The sequence below is a fragment of the Antechinus flavipes genome, chromosome 3, assembly GCF_016432865.1.
Source record: "Antechinus flavipes isolate AdamAnt ecotype Samford, QLD, Australia chromosome 3, AdamAnt_v2, whole genome shotgun sequence".
Taxonomy (NCBI): Eukaryota; Metazoa; Chordata; class Mammalia; order Dasyuromorphia; family Dasyuridae; genus Antechinus; species Antechinus flavipes.
This window is the reverse complement of record NC_067400.1, coordinates 400,672,026-400,690,045: the sequence shown is the minus strand read 5'-3', so window position 1 is coordinate 400,690,045 and position 18,020 is coordinate 400,672,026. Positions and strand designations below refer to the sequence as shown.

The 18,020-nt window shown below is 33.2% G+C and overlaps 1 protein-coding gene across 2 annotated transcripts in view; it reads left to right on the top strand.

The window, feature by feature from the left end:
- Positions 1 to 18,020, top strand: part of ITGAV (integrin subunit alpha V) — a 128,221-nt gene that overhangs the window by 37,808 nt on the left and 72,393 nt on the right. For both annotated transcript variants that reach the window (XM_051986060.1, XM_051986061.1), the window contains exons 3-4: positions 9,380 to 9,471; positions 17,488 to 17,602. In XM_051986060.1, coding sequence (XP_051842020.1) covers positions 9,380 to 9,471; positions 17,488 to 17,602 — 207 coding nt within the window. The remainder of the gene's footprint in view (positions 1 to 9,379; positions 9,472 to 17,487; positions 17,603 to 18,020) is intronic.

Genomic DNA, 18,020 nt, shown 5'->3' with positions numbered 1-18,020 from the left:
ACTTGCTTCAACATTCTTTTCACAATTACCTTTGCTGTTTCTCTGTTTATTTTATTCTCTCTTTTCACTCTCTTTCCTCAAAAGTGTTTTGCTTCTGACTATCCTCTCCCCCAATATGCATTCTCTTCTATCATCCTCTTTCCTTTTCATATCCCCTTCCCCTTCTACTTTCCTACAGGGTAAAATAGATTTCTATACCCAATTGAGTGTGTACGTTATTCATTCTTTGAGCCAGTTCTGATCAAAACAAGATTCACTGACTCCCTCTTCTTTCCTTCTCTTCTCTTTCATTAAAAATATTTTTTCTTGTCTCTTTTATGGCAGATAATTTACACTTCACCTCTCCCTTTCACTTTCTCCCAATACATTTCTCCTTTACCTCTTAATTTTAATTTTTTTAGATATTATCTTTTCATATTTAATTCACACCTGTGCCTTCTGTCAATATTTACTTCTAACTATCCTAATAATTAGAAAATTCCTATGAGTTACAAGTATCATACTCCCATGTAGGAATATAAACAGATTAACTATATTAAGTTTCTTATGATTTCCCTTTCCTGATTAGCCCCTTATGTTTCTCCTGAATCTTGTATTTGAAAGTCACATTTTCTATTTAGCTTTGATCTTTTCATCAAGAATGACTGGAAGTCTTTTATTTCACTGAATACTCATTATCTCCCTGATATTTAATTTTGATAGGTACATAATTCTTGGTTGTGAGCCTAGCTCCTTTGTTGTCCAGAATATCATATTCCAAGTTCTCCAGTTCTTTACTATAGAAGCTGCTAAATCTTGTATTATCCTGACTGTGGCTCCAGTATATTTGAATGATTTCTTCCTGAGTGCTTGCAAAATTTGCTCCTTAATCTGAGAGTTCGAGAATTTGGCTATAATATTCCTGGGAGTGTTTATCTTGGGATTTCTTTCAGAAGATGATCTTTCCCTTTCTATTTTAATTTCTTGTTCTAGAAGGTCAGGACAGTTTTCCTTGATAATTTCTTGAAAGATGATGTCTAGGCTCTTTTTTTGATCATGGCTTTTGGGTAGCCCAGTAATTATTAAATTATCTCTCTGAATCTATTTCCTAGGTTAGTTGCTTTTCCAATGAGTTGCTTTTCCTTTGGTTTTGCTTAATTGTTTCTTGATTTTTTCATGAAGTCATTAGTTTTCCATTTGCTCATTTCTAATTTTAAAGGAATTATTTTCCTCAATGAGTTTTTGTACTCTCTTTTTCTATTTGGCCCAACTTTGCTTTTTAGTATTCTCCTCATTGGCTCTTAGCATTTCTTTTTGTATCACTCTTATTTCTCTTCTTAATTTTTCCATTACCTCCCTTACTTGATTTTTAAAATCCTCTTTAAGCTTTTATTATAAGCCAGAATTGCATCCTGGATTGGAATATGGGCAAAACAACAGACTCCTGTCTCAATGCTAGTAAAGAGATTCCTACAGTCTTCTGACGAGCTGTCCAGCTTCCTTACCATCTATAGGTGTGAAAGCTACTGCTGCGATTGCTGTCATCCCCAGCACTGATCCAGTGGCTCCCAAGTCCTGCTCCTGGTATGCTGGGGCTGTTCTGGCATAGCCTGGATTGGGTTATGTTCCCTTCTCACTCTAGTGTGACAAATCTTTCTTGCTGACGTTCTAAGTTGTTTTTGGTGTCTGTGGACAGAGCGATCTGGAAATTGCGACTGCTATCACTGATTCAGAAGTTCCCAAGGTCTGTTACTGGCCTTGTGCTGGAACTGTGCTGGAACAGCTTGTTCTAAAATGCACTCTCACCCTGGTGCAACAGATCTTTCCTGATGACCTTCTAAGTTGTCTTTGGCTGGAAAATTGTATCACTGTCTTTTGGGGATTTTGACACTCTAAAATTTCTTTAGAGATGTTATTTAAATGTATTTAAATGTATCTTTTTTTTTATCTTCGTAGCAACTTTAGGATGTACCTGTTCCTATCATTCCCAGGTACAGTTGAGTAGTTTAGAGAAAGAGCTCAGAGAATCTCTGTCTTTACTCTGACATTTTGGATCCGCTTCCTAGGAAGTTGGTGTTTTGCCTTATAAATATCTCTTCTAGCTTTATAATGTGCAATTAATAACTTAGACTGACTTTTCCCACTTCACTGCAATTCTTATTTACTAAAGTTTTGCTCAAAGTTAAATTCTTCCAAGATTATTGTAGTTAGTAGATTTTGGGTTTGGATGGACCATCATCTATAGGCTTTAGTGTTCCCTCAATCTCAAATCTTTCTTGAATTTAGTTCAACAGTTTTCCAGTCTTTACCTACAAGGTTAATATATGCCTTTTAGTTCAGAATTGAATTTTGTGATGAAATTTTACAGTGAGTATAGCAGAGTCCAACATATCAGTATGCACATGCTTTAGTGGAATAAGTATTGTCCTTGGATCTTTTTATCCTATTTCAATACTTCTTTCATTGAAAATAAGTAATTTATTTCTATAACTTCTACTATAATTCAGGGAGGTTATAGTTTGTAGACTTCCAAATCTGTAAATGACTCTTATCTACTCTTTTTTCTAGAGTTTCGGTCTTTCCTAGATAGCTAATGTCCAATAGATAGCTCTTAGATGATAAGGTCATAGCTTTATAGCTGAAAGGAAACTTGAAAGTTATCTTGTCCAATCTTCTCACTTTGCATATGAGGAAACTGTGGTTCAGGTAGACTTAGCAGAAAAGGTCAACAGAGCTATCTAGGATGGAACCAAGATTTGAACTTGTTTTCTGATTCCAGATCTGCTATTCTTTATACTATATCATAGACCTGGCTTGCTAGGAGTACTAAGCAGCATATCAAAAGCCAAATAAGTAATCTTTCCCTCCAACTCATTTGCTCAAACATTCTTGATTTGTATTATTCTCACCTTCCATATCCAGTTGCCTTTCTTTATAAGAATATATATTATTCCCTCTTTTTCATTCCCACTGTCGTCATCCTAACCCAAGCAGTTATACTCTGTAATGGAAGTAGCTGAAGTTCAAAAGACAACTGTCAGCCATAGCATGATCATTCACGAGGGTCTCACTGAGGTAGATGTTATGGCCAAGAGACAAGAGTCATATGCCAACTTTGAGGAGAAGTAGCATAATAAAATATTTGTGCTTCTTTGCTTGTCCAACACATCATTAAGCACCAATTATGCATCTAGCAACTACCTTATTTTCAAAGCACATGGTACAGTGATAATACATTTTCAATAGGAAAATAAATCAGTGTGCATGATTACTTATAAGTGAAACTGAAAGAATTACTTAAAACTGAGTAACTTATAATTTTTACTCAGAACTAATATTAAAACTTAAAAAAAAGATATGAGTGACTTAGATCAGCTCTGTGTGTTTTGAGAATTTCCTCTAGAATTATGCCAATTTGGGTCTGTCCCATGAGGCCAAGCATGGCATAACATCTAGGCAAAAAAAAAAAAAATCCCAGAAGGATTCCATATTGGTGGCATATTTTGGCCAAACTTGGCATAAAAAAACCTAGTGAGAGAAAGTCCCAGAAAACAGATTCCATACCAGGAATATATTTTGCTTTTTGTCTCTCTACATGGGCATTTTGCATACCCTGATGATTACATCAGCTGATTGTGAGAAAAATTTTACTGTGGTTACAAATGTGACTATATCATAAACTGCATGTGATTTCAATTTAATTTAGATTGCTACATTTGTCACTCTTCAAAAAATAACATCTAAGTTGACTGTGTATGGGAAATGGAGCAATGACAATTATTTTCTGTTTTTCTTAAACTGAGAAGAAATATATCTACTCATGCACTTCTTATAGAATATTATACTACTTAAAATCATCAGTAGGTCTAATGATCAGTAGATCTAAGATCAATTATAGACTCTTTAGAGAAGAGATTCTAAAATTTTGATTTCAGGACCAAAAGAGTAAAAATGATTGAAGACTCCAACGAATATTGTGGTTCATATCATATATTAGAAATTAAAACTGATAAACTGTAAAATATTTTTCATTTAAAATAATGATCAACTCATAGTATCATTTAAATAAATAATGATTTTTCAAATAAAAAACAATTTATTGAGAAGAATGATATTGCTTTAAATATTATCAAATCTCTGTAATATTTTTGCTCCTGTAGTATCTCCATCTGATTAGATAGCTTTTCTCAAAATTTCTATTTAAGGAAGCAATACAGGCTAGGCATTTGGTCATTCCTTTCCACGTTGCAAATCAGACTTTCTGTTACATGTCTCAACTCTTCATTGTTAGCATCTTCACGTTAGTCTTGGAATTTATTGGAAATGTCCTCTGTCCTTTGGGGTCTTTCCTTCTGATTGGATAATTCCTTCCAGAACCTCCATTTAAGGAAGGTGCCTAGACCAGCATTGTCTCATTATTCTCCTGACTGTACTTAATATTTTTACTCTCATTCTCTCATACTGGGTACCTGTCTTCTCTCCCTTCTCCCCCTCTCCTTACCCTCACATTTCAGTTTGCCTTTATATATTTTCTTCCCTATTGAAATGTAAGATTCTTATTTTTTTCTACTTGATTTTTATTCCTAATTCTTAGCACAAATGTTCTTTGACTAAAAGACAAATATCTGGTTTAATAGAAGATACCTGAATTTTCTTATCTGTTTCTACATTAAATTTGTTGTGTAATAACAATAACATTTATATAATATCTACTATGTATCAGACACTGTGTCAAAACCTTTACAAAAGTTACCTTTTTTTATTGTCATGGCAACTTTAGGATGTACCTGTTCCTATTATTCCCAGGTACAGTTGAGGAAACTGAGGCAAACAGGTTTAGTGACTAACTCAGGTCATACAACTACAAAGTGTTTGAGTTCAAATACAAATTTGAACTCTTCCAGTGTTTTATTCATGCTTTGGGGCCTTAATTTCTTTATTTGTCAAATAAGAAGGTGACCAAGAAACTGTAAAATGGCAATTTTCAAAACATTTGGGGTTTCCAAGACTCTTTTAGGCTGTCCTCAAAGTCAAAACTATTTTCATTATAGTATGAAAACATTATTTATGTAATAAAATACTCCTCTCTTTTCTAACTACTTAGCTATACAATATTGGATTTTTTGTCTTGTATTTCAACCAAAATAATGTATCAAAATAAATAAATTCATCCAAGGAATAATAGTAACAGATACCTCTTAAGGTAGCAAATATCAACAGAGTGAGAATGCTATGTTGTCATCCACACTCTGTTCCCACGGTTCTCTCTCTGGGTGTAATTAGCTTTCTTTATCACTGAACAAATGGAATTGGTTTAAATCATCTCATTTTTGAAGAGAGCCATGTGCATCAAAATTGATCATCATATAATCTTGTTGTTGCCATGTATAATGATGTCCTGGTTCTGCTCATTTCAGTTAGCATCAGTTCATGTAATTCTCTCCAGGTCTTTCTGAAATCATCCTGCTGGTCATTTCTTACAGAACAATAATATTCCATAACATTCATATACCACAACTTATTCAGCAACAAACAGAAACAAAACAAAAACAAAATGCAAGCAAACAACAAAAAGAGTGAGAATGTTTTGTTGTGATCCACACTCAGTTCCTACAGCCCTCTCTCTGGGTGTAGATAGCTCTCTTCATCATAAGATCATTGGAACTGGCATCAATCATCTCATTGTTGGAAAGAGTCACATCCCAGATTGATTATTTTTTTAAGAAACTAAAAGAGGCCATTTCGCCTCATTTTTAACCTATCCTTAACAACTGAATGAGCATTGCCTCAGAGAAACTGAGATCTGGGAAAGACTTTAGCTTAAAAAGGATAAGATCTTCCTCCACATCTTGGGTCATCTCCAGTTGTTCTGATCTATATCTTGCCACTGGATGTGGATGGCTGTGAAAGAGAGAGTAAGACTGGTGACTTTGCACAGCCCTCCTTTACTTAAATTCAATTCATTTGTAAGTAAAGATATTATTTTCTTGATGTCACTGGTCCTCTTCAAGAATAAAGGACAAACAACAATTACAACTCTGTTACTGTAAGGTCAGAGAGTTGAGGAATCAACAACTCATGTGATTGTGACATCTCTTGGAGTGGCACCAGAGTTTAACTTTTTGGTTTCAAGGTTATTCAGCTGAATTCTACAATTTTGGAATCTAATCTGCAGGGGAGAAAAATATGTGCAAAAAGAACATAGCATGGCTTATTCTCTCCCCCTTATTTTGACCTTGGCATTTAATTTGAGTTATGGCCAAGGAACATATGGATCACAGAATAGTTAGCATTATAGTTGGCATGACTCTGAGAGGATATCCAACCTCCTCATTTTACAAATAGCTAAGGTCCAGAATTGTTGATGTACTTATATAAAATTACAAGGTGGCTAATGGAAGACGCAAGACTAAAATTAAAATTTTCTAACTCCTAATTAACTGCTCTTTTCATTATATCATGTTCTTTTTCATATTATATTATTCATAGAGGGGAGGGGGTAATGAAGGGGAGGAGGGAGGGATAGAGAGAGAGAGAGAGAGAGAGAGAGAGAGAGAGCAAGAGAGCGAGAGAGAGAGCAAGAGAGCGAGAGAGAGAGCAAGAGAGCGAGAGAGAGAGAGAGAGAGAGAGAGAGAGAGAGAGAGAGAGAGCGCAACCTACACATAGTGTCAGGGAAAAAGATTTCAGAAAAAATGATAAAAGTTTTATGTTTTATGTTAATTTTGCAATTTGCATAACAAGTATTTTTAAAATTAGGTTTGCAGTGTCACCTTGAGGGTATTATATTATAATTAAATATTAAAATATTTTAAACAATGGACTAGTTAAATTAAGTTGTACTAGAATGCATCATGGTAAATATGGCTATTTAAGTTAGCCATCATCTATGAGTTAAAATCTTTTGTTATACAGAGATTTTTATAGCAATAAGATTTGATTTCTAACTTTTGAGGACCTTTATAGGTTTGTTAGGGCATTCATAGTTTATAGTTAGTTTTGACCAACTAGTCAGAATAATTATGTATATGGAAAAATATATCTATAAGCATATGGTCATACTGAAATTGATCTGTGATCTCATCGATTCAAAAGTTCCCTCCAATGATGTGGATTTCAATTCATTCTAAACCTGCACATTCTGTGTGACTTATCTATTCCTTCTCAGAGGTTCACTAGCAGCATCCACCCAATATGTTGGGTATCTCTATCATTTTCTTCTGACATCTCAGTGATGCCAACCAAGGTTTTTGGCTGCTCACCTGTCATCCCTCTCTTTTGCTATATAACCAGTCTATTTTCTTTTCATATTTATGTGATTATTTGATTATATCTTTTATTCCTGTCGTTCATGGTTCCTTATTGATTTTATTTTGCAGACTCCTCACAGTCACCATGTATTTCTCTACTGCACCATGTATGTTCTTTTTCATAGCAGTTTTATTCTTCAATATAATGCTGATATTAACAAAATTAATCTTTTCTTTCCTTGGTAATTGAGCGAAGGAACTTTCAATTTTCCCCAAAATCCACTCTCTTCCTATCTAACTCTGGACCCAATCCATCATTTGTTTGTATCATTTATCCCAGATTTACATACTGATGGACACGTTTTATAAGTTGATCATCCAAATGCATCCTGAAATCTGGTCAATAAACATTCTTAATCCATTTGGTCTTTCCTATATAGTTGATCAGGCCAAATATCTTAGAGAAATCATGGATCTCTTCCAGGAGATTCTGCGGTGTTCTGAGGCTTGATACAATCACACAATAGTATCTGGGAAGAAAAAAAAAAGATTTCTAGGGATATCATCACCATCCTCAGAAATTCTACTTGGATTCGGCCAAATCTCTTCCAATCCAGTTTTCCCTCCATTGGCAAGCCTATATCTCCATATTTTCCCTTTTGCCTGATGTACATTATCACAGGGTCACTGAACAGGGTTATTTCTTTTGTATAACTTCTAAGGAATCTTGAGTGGCTTTAGTGTGTGTATGGGAAACACTTTGTTGTAAAAGAGTCTAAAAAGCACAATTCTGTTTTACTAAATCAAATGCTTTAGGTATAAAAAGCTTATTTTGTGTGTGTATGTTTCCCTATTTTTATCATCTAATTTTATGGTTTGTCATTAAAAAATAATTTTACATAATAGAAGTTTTCTGTTTGCATAGCTCAATCTTATACTGATTTGGACTTGTCAGAATTTAAGTTGGATATATTGATGAAGTCATGTTTCTTAAAAAATATAACTACTAGTGTGAATGTTAGCCTTTTCTCCTGGTAGCAATGTTACAAGAGGTTAATATTAATTTTATTTTTTGTCATTTGTAATGGAAATCATTCTTGAATAAAACTTCTAGGCTTATTGTAGGCATTCTTGTTGATTGATTATCTAGGTTCTCTAGACTACTACCACTTCTGCACAAATACAACATAGGGAAAATTGATGTTTATAATGGGGAAATAGGCATTGGAGAATTCTTAAGTACCTTTGGTAGTGAGTGAAATCTGAAGTAACTAAGGAAACAAAGATTTGCATTTCTGAGCATATAGATTTATTAAGTAGTGCATGCCAATTGTATAATAAATCTGGACTAGGCTTCTTTAGCATGGCACTGGATCCTGAATACAGGAGGAGACAGATTTTTATTCATTAAAAAAAAACAATAATGAGGTTATAAAGCAGGATGTATAATTAATTAGGCAATCCGATTTCCAATTAGAAGAAAGATTAGGGACTTTCTGAGTTGGGGAAAGTAAATTTGTTCAATTCCTTGAAATTAAAAAATGAAGTGTTCCACTCCCCACAAAAGTCTATATTCACCAATAGAATGTGAAAATAATAACTGGACCAGTATGGAGCTAATTTTCACATAAAACATGTGGGATGTTTAATTGTGAGAAAATTCCTTGCATTATTCTTTGTATTTGAATGGATTTCTGGTCAGCAAAATCTAGGCCCTAACTTACAGGCCTCCAAGCAACAAGTAGAAATGGTCCAGCTTTCCCAGCCAGGTTAGATTCAAACAGTGTAATAAGATTTTCTCATAATTTCCATAATTAAATAAAGTTTTCCTCATAAAACAGAAATTAGATTAGACCTATAATTTAATAGAAAGACAACTGAGTTAGATCCAGAATTGAGTCATAAGATGGAGTCAGTTTGGTTTACTCAATTCTCACAATTTTCTCACCTTCCATTCAAAGATAGACTAAATGATGTTTACTATTAATCGTGTTAAGAGATTATATTTTAATAATCTGAATCCAGTCTTTAAAAATTGTTAATGAATGTGTTTATGTCTCTGTCAAAATATTTGATCAACCATAATCATAAAAAGTTGCTATATTATTTAAAAATAATGTTAAGGGTTTCTTTCTCCCATTTTTCTTCTTTAGGCAATAGAGATTATGCCACGAATGATCCATTGGAATTTAAGTCTCACCAGTGGTTTGGGGCGTCTGTGAGATCTAAACAGGATAAAATTTTGGTAAGTTCTTTAGACAATTTAATAGTTTGTTAATTAGGTAGTTCAGTTAGTTAAGAAAATCTCATGTGCAAACTCTAAAAATAACTTTTTTATGCCCCAAATATGTAAATGCAACCAGATAATGACTTAAAAGGAACTTAAAAGTTTCATTTATTTATTTTGCTTCTCTGATCATCAGGAGACAGTTAAGTGGCATACAGGAAAAGTGCTAGACATGGATTCAGAAAGATCAAAGGTTAGATCTTTCAGATACTTATTTATGAAACTGCAAAGTCACTTAGTCCCTCTCAATCTTGGTTTTTTTCTTTGTAAAATGGGATAGTAATAGTATCTACTTCCTAGTGTTGTTATGAAGATAAAATAATAATTTTGAATCTCTTGGCAAAAAGTGTTATCTAAATGGTAATTGTTGTTATCTATTAATATTAATATCATTACTAATTTCCCCTTGGAATTTTTTATATGTTTGTATAAACTTCAGATTTAGCTGATAATAAGATATGTAAAAATGTAGTTTTTAGCTTAATAATGTGATCCAAGGTGGAATGAAAGTATGTGAAATATGAACAAATTTTTGATTAAGGAACAATTTTCATTAAAGACTCATTTTATAAAGAGCGGTGTAATAAATAGGGCTCTTTTTTGTTTGCTATGGAAAATTATAATCTAATGAAGAAAATAAAGCCAGTTCATACAAGATGCATATCTGAACTTAGTTTATTTAAAATGATACTACTTGGCAAGGAGCTGGAAATTTAATGGTTGCTCATCAGTTGGAGAATGGCTGAATAAGTTATATATAAATGTTATCGAATTTTTTTGTTCTATAAGAAATGATCAGCAGGATAACTTCAGAGAGACCTGAAGAGACTTTCATGAACTGATGCTAAGTGAAGGGAATAGGTCAAGAAAAACATTGTATACAGGAACAGTAAGAGTATACGATGATCAGTTCTGACAGATGTGGTTCTTTCCTTTCTTTCTTTTTTTATATACATTATAAATGTGTGTATATGTGTATGTGTGTGTGTGTGTGTGTGTGTGTGTATGTGTATATATATATTTGTTAGAACTTTTTATTTACAAGATATATGCATGGGTAATTTTTCAGCATTGACAGTTGCAAAACCTTTTGTTCCAATTTTTCCCCTTTTTCCTCCCATCTCCTCCCCCAGATGGTAGGTTGACCAATACATGTTAAATATGTTAAAGCATAAGTTAAATACAATATGTGTATACATATCCATAGTTATTTTGCTGTACAAAAAGAATTGGACTTTGAAATAGTGTACAATTAGCCTGTGTAGGAAATCAAAAATGCAGGTGGACAAAAATAGAGGAAATGGGAATTCTATGTCATGGTTCATAGTCATCTCCCAGAGTTCTTTAGCTGGGTGTAGCTGGTTCAATTCATTACTGCTCTATTGGAACTGATTTGGTTCATCTCATTGTTGAAGAGGACCAGGTCCATCAGAATTGATCATCATATAGTACTGTTGTTGAAATATATAATGATCTTCTGATCCTGTTCATTTCACTCAGTTTCCAGTTTCTGGCCACTACAAAGAGAGCTGAGATGTGGCTCTTTTCAGTAATGAGATGATTCAGACCAATTCAATGGACTTGTGATGGAGAGAGCCATTTGAATTCAGAAAGAGAATTGAATTGGAACACAATTTAGTATTTTCACTTTTTTATTGTTTGCTTTCATTTTATTTTTCTTCTAATTTTTAATTTTTTTGATTTGATTTTTATTGTGCAGCATGATAATTGTGAAAATACATATAGAAGAATTGCACATGTTTAATATATTGGATTACTTGTCATCTAGGAGAGGGAGCAGAAGGAAGAAAGGGGAAAAATTTGGAATACAAGGTTTTGCAAGGGTGAATGTTGAAAATTATCTATGCATATATTTTGAAAATAAAAAGCTTTAATAAAAAATGATTCTACTAATCTATCATATCTGCACATATGGCCTCAGGTATTTGGAAGTACAATTTCAGTCAATCAACAAGCATTTATTGAATCTTCATTATGTGCCAAGCACTGTGCTAACTCCTAGGAATACAAAGATAAAATTGAAATAATTCCTGTCTTCAAAGCAGCTTATATTATAACAAAAAGACAATATTTATATATTATCTACATATCTACATAGTATGTAAGACAGCTAGGTGATGCCGTATTTACAGTTGTGGGCCTAGGATCAGAGACTCTGGACTATAACACTAGCCATGTGAATCTGAGCAAGTGCCTTGATTTTGTTTGGAAGTACACTAGAATGGGGAAGGGGGGGCAATGGGTCAAAAAGTCTTCATTAAAAGGTGGTAGTTGGACTAATTCTTGAAGGAAGCTAGAAATTCCAAATTCTAAAGATGAAAAAGTACATTTTATGTATGAGAGACAGCCACTGTTGAAAGGGATTTGCAGAAGTATAGGTATAGTACAGCAAATATTCCAGTATGACTATATCATAGTATGCATGAAATCTAGGATTGTGTAGGATTGTGTAAGAACTGGAAAGATAAGAAGGGGCCAAGTTATGAAGATAATTTAAATGCCAAACAGAGGAGTTTATATTTTATTTTAGGGTTTATTGAATAGGGAAATTACATAATTAGATAAAGGAAAATTTATTTATCAGTGTGGGGGGATGTATGGAAATATTTATAAACTTTAGGTATAGTGGACCAAATAGGAAGCTTTGATAGTCATTCAGCTGAAAGGTGATGGAGGCCTGAACTTGAAGTGATATCCACGTAAATGTAGAGAGAAGAGATGAATGTGAGAGGTGTTATAGAGATACAAATGTAAAGATTTGGCAACAGATTGAAGATGTTAGGTGGGTAAGAGGGAGAAGTTAAAGATCTCAATGAGGTTTTGAAACTGGTTGCCTTGCATGGATAGTAAGTACTCTTATTGACATCAGTGGAGTTTGGAAGTGAGGTTTGCTATAGACTGAAGAAAAGTTTGGGGAGCCATTAAAATTAAAAAAAAATTTCAAACATTAAATTGATCTAACTACTACCTTTTATCAAAAGAGTAATAAAAGAAAATTGTGGTTCACTCCTTCCCCCTCTTTTTGTGAAAGATTTTTATTAAAAAGGTAAGTAGCAAAGCAAATGGAAGGAACTTCAGACAAGGAATCAGGAGGCCTGGATTCAAATCTCAGGTCTTCCCATAGCCTTTTATAGATCTCAGTTTTCTCATTTGTGTAGAGAGAGAATTGGACTAGATTATTTTAACAACCCTTCCAACTCAATGAAGTTATGATAGCTTATCTGTCCATATCTATATCTTTGCATTTATGTCTATATATTAACACACACATAACACACACACACCCTCTAATGATCTGTTTAGTAACATGGGGTTTGGTAGCTTGGAATAAGGAGACAAAATATATCTAATCAAGAAAAATTTTTCACAAGAATGTCAACTAACTATTTTCTACTGGTGTGTACTGTCATTCAGTTCTTTATAACTATGACAGTTAATATGGTTGGGAAGAAATCATGAAAATTTTTTAGCATGGTTAAACAGAATCCTGAACATCTTTAGGCCTCTAAAAAAATTACAATTACTTGCAAAAGTATTATTTGTAACAAAATTAGTCGCATCTTTACTGTTCCAGGAAGGCATAGTAAGCATCCACTCTGTATCTAAATTTAGCTATCTTAAACTTTTTTCAGTCTTTGTTCAGGAACTACAAAAATTCTTTCAATCCTCTTCTTTCTTCACCTGCTAGTTTGATAAATTTATGGAATCTCAAAGTTGGAACGAACCTCCGAGGTCATCTGGTCCATACTTAAAATAGCAAAACCCTTTACAGTGTCCTTGGCTGTGATCATCTATCTCTCCTTTGCTTGAAGAACTCCAAATATGGGGAATTCACTGCTTTCTGAGGAAGCTCTTCTCACTTTTAAACAACTCTAATCATTAGAAAGTTTTCCTTATATATCTTCTATTTTTCATTTTCTACTCATTATTATTTATTCTTTTCTTAAATTTAAGATAGCTAAAGTTAGTTACCAGGTTAGATGCTTAATATACCTTCCAGAGAATCAAGAATTCCTCCTATATAGGGCAGCCTCTTACACATTTACACCAAGCCATTATGTTGCCCCTAAACCTTCTCTTCTCCCAGTTAAACATTGCCACTATATTATTTTTAGGGGCAGCTACATAGTGCAGTGGATAGGACAGTGGGACTGAAGTAAAAAAGACTCATCTTTTCAATTTCCAATCTGGCCTCAAACATTTACTAGTTGTATGATACTGGGTAAGTCATATAACCCTGTTTGCCTCAGTTTCTCATCTGTAAAAATGAGTTGGAAAAGAAAATGACAAAACACTCTAGTATCTTTGTCATTAAAACCCCAAATGAAGAGTTGGACATGAGTGAAATGAGTAAGCAAACAATACAATTGTAAATATGGTTTTCAGAGGTATAATACCATAAAAGGTTTTCAGTTCCCTTGCCATGCTGCTCACTCTCCTTTTTATATACTCCACTTTGTTCCTCTCCTTTCTAAAAAGTAATTAATGCTATGTAAAAATGTAAATTTGGTCTGACCACAGCAGAGAATAGTGGTATTATGTATCACTTTTATTTTTCAAGATACTATTCTTCCTTCTATTACTTCTTCACTGATCCCTTTCTTAATCTATGTGTTTTGTATGAACAAAGTGCCAATCTGCCTTTAAATAGACTTGTATTGCCATTAGAAAAGAGCAGCACAGATATGATACATGCCTTTTAAAATTTAAAAGTAATTCAAAACTAGTCTTCTGACAGCCTTATATCATCACTCATTCTGTGGTTTATTTTTATTTACCTTTTTACCATGTTGCATTTTTTTCAAATAATTTGCTCTGGCTTTCTTTGAATAGCTTGCCATTGGACAAATTTAATATGCCTTTTTTAGGGAAACAAAAAAGCCCCCAAAAAACAAAACTCCAAATTGAAAATGTTGTTTGTAATATACTATACTAGTATATTGGTATAATTATATTGCATTGTTATCACATATTTGTAACATTTTAATGTACTCTATAAGTCCTATACTAAAATTGCCTAGTTGATATGAAAGGAGAGAAAAGCTGGTTCTTTGAAAAGACAGTGCAATTAATAAACATATTATTAACCTGACAAAAGAGAAGGAAACCAAATCACCAAGAAAAATTTTTAAAAGAACAAGCATTATTTACAGAAAATGAAAAGAATTTTGAGAATCTACTATTCAAAACTATTGTAGTAAAACAAAGAATTGTTACCTTGAAAATATAAAATATCCAAATTACTAAACATGTGAAGCAGGTTGTGGTCCCTTTAAGAAACTGTATTTCCTACTGATCTGTGATTCCCTTCAGATTCTTCGCCCTTCTTGGCTGAGGCATATCCTCCCCAGACAAGTTGTCTTTCCAGAATGCCAGAGCCTATGATTCAATTACAAATCCTGGTCAAAAAGCATCCCTTTGAATTCCAATAGAAGATCCGGGCTTGTCCCAGCCCCCGCTGGATCTGAGCCAACTTGGGCTCTCCCAGCCTCACTGGTTCTGATCTGCTTGGGCTTTCCCAACCCCCACAAAGACACCCAATATCACAAGCTTCCATCAACCAAAGTCTTTGCAGATGGACCTTGGCAGCTCCCTTTGCTTCCAGGACCTTCTGTCCACTGAGAACTCCATTTTCAGTGCAAAACTCCATTTTCTATAGATCTGCCTGCTGGAATAATATTCTTTTTCAGTATTATCCTCTCTTTATCCTCACCTCCCTGACCACCAGAAACCCTAATCTGATTTTGGTTCCCTAAATCTAGACCTTATCACATGGAATAGAGATCTTAAACAATACAATCCCAGGAAATAATACTAAAAAAGACATTTTTTAATGTCTAAGTTCCAAATTAAAAGTTCCAAAGAGGAGGAAAAATCACTTTTCCACATAGATTTATAAGTAAATTCTATCAAACGTTTAAAGAGCAATTAATTCCTGTTTTAGTCAAGAGGCTCTCAAAAACTCAGAAAATATTCAACATTTTTTTTAATGAAACAAATACTGATACAGAAGTTTTGAATAAAGATCAATGTTGTGATATGGAAGCCACCTGGCAGTGGCTGCTGAAGGTCTAACTCAGACCTATAGAATGGATCTTTTTATGTGAGAGTATGATGATGATACAAGGAGACTGAGAGGCAGTTGCTGTTGTTTGATCTTCCCACTGAGAGACAGTTACATTGTCTGACTGCTCTCCTCTTCCCTCTGTCCCCAGTTTATTTCATTCCCCATCCACAAGCAATACCTGTGCCAGTAAAGGCTGCCTTGCTATGATCCACAGATGTAGAGGCTCTCGGAGAATTGACCTGCCCCTTCACTTAGGCATGGTCCTTAATAGGTCAAGAAAAAAAAAAACTATAGCAACATATCAAAGAGTTATTCATTATTACCACATTGAAGTTTTGTCAAGGGATAAAAATATGTTTGAACAATTACAACAGTTCTCATTATGATATTCAGATAATAGCCCAAATCACATAATTATATGAAGATGGATTTTTTAAAAAGTCTTTGATCAAGTTTAATACTCAGTCATGAAAATAAAACAATGTAAAACATGAGAGTGTCATTTAAAATATGATAAAATGTATATATCTAAAATGAAAGGCAAGAATTAGTTGTAAAGGAAAAAAAATAAAACTTTTCAGCAAATACAGGGGTAAAGCAAGACTATTGAGGAAGAATGGGATACATTGTAAATCAATGAATTGTAAGAAACAAAAAGCATCTCTAATAAAAGAATAGAAAAGGAGAGGAATTCTTTAATGTCTTTAAAATAACACTGATCCTTCTTTGCATTTCTAATACCTCAATTTAAAAAAAATGTTATTGTCAGGAAATTCAAGTTTATTTTAAAGAAAATTTCTTTTTTTCCCTAACAAACAAAATAAACTATTTAATAATTCATCAAAACTGTCATCTCAAGAAAGTATTTCTACCCTATGTTCAACAGGAGAAAAGAAAGTAATTCAATATTGGTAGCAGTAGTAAATTTTAACATATATATTTAGGTGAATGAATCTTTAATTTTTATAGTCTTTCTATACCACATTCCCTATTGATAAACTCCTAATATGTTTTTTTCTTCCTTTCAATTATATTTGTTATATTACCTTACATATATATGGTTTAAGGTTCTTTTTTGCCAAGGCTTCATTTCTACTAGGATACAAAAACATCTATTTAGGTAAAAGCTGTAGTTCAGTTTTCTGTCTTTACTGAAGTTCCATTTCTTACTTAAATTTCAACCCCATTGCTTATTCAACTTGATGGCTAACAGAGCTGTTTTCCCCATGTTAATTTTTTTCCCTTTTGAATGAGATTTATTGGTGTAAGGAAATCCTGGCATAGAAACTCTCTCCATTAATGAAGACTGACAATTTATTTGTAATTTCTAGTCTTTAAGCTAATTAAAAGTAGAGAGGCTCTCTCAGAGTCACACAGCCAGCATGTGTCAGTAACAGACTTGAATTCTGCTCTTTCTGACTTCAAAGGCAAGAAAAATCTGAAACACAAGGTTTTGTAAAAGTGAATGGTAAAACTATATGTGCATATATTTGGAAAAATAAAATACTATTGAAAATAAAAATAAAAGAGATTTCACAGGAAAAAATTAATTAGTCTGTAATTCAATTCAACATTTGAGCAAAAAAAATGAACAATTTTTTTGGAAATGACTTCTGTTAACTTCTTTAAAGTAATACTTATTTGTCTAATTTATATCCCTTTCAATAGGATGTGAGAAAGGTACTTATTTTCAATCTTTCTATATTCTACAGACATTTATTTATTATATTCTCATGTATTCATTGTGATTCTAAATTGTTTAAGCTTTATTGTGGCTTTGCCTGCTTGATTTTAAATAGTGTATTTAATAGTGTATAAAACTAATATTTACCGGTTCTATTACTTTTTCTTTTTCTTTTTTTCTTTTTTTTTTTTTTTGGCTTCAGGCCTGTGCTCCATTATATCATTGGAGGACTGAACTGAAACAAGAGAGAGAACCTGTTGGAACATGCTTTCTACAAGATGGAACAAAGACTGTTGAGTATGCTCCTTGTCGATCAAGTATGTGAAGAAAATCTTCTCTTATACTTTGCAACAATTTTTTAGAAAGGGATGTGAAATTTATTTTGTGAGAATTTGCATATTTGCTCACAATGAATTTGGTATAAAGATTGTGGCTGAATATGTTTTCCTGTGAGGTCAAAAGGTCTGTATATAAATATAATCCTATCATTCTCTGGATTCAGTGGACAAATCTGTCTGGCTTTCTCAAGAAGATCTTATTCTTACTCTCTAGAACAGGATTTCTTAAAACTTTTCCACTTGTGAATTCTTTGTGTTCAAGAAATTTTTATGTGATCTTGGGGTATATAGGTATATAAAATAGGTATACAAATTAAAAATTTTCTGATAATGTCTTAATTTCACACACCTCCCCATTCAATTACATGACTCCATACGGGGTTGTTACCCACAGTTT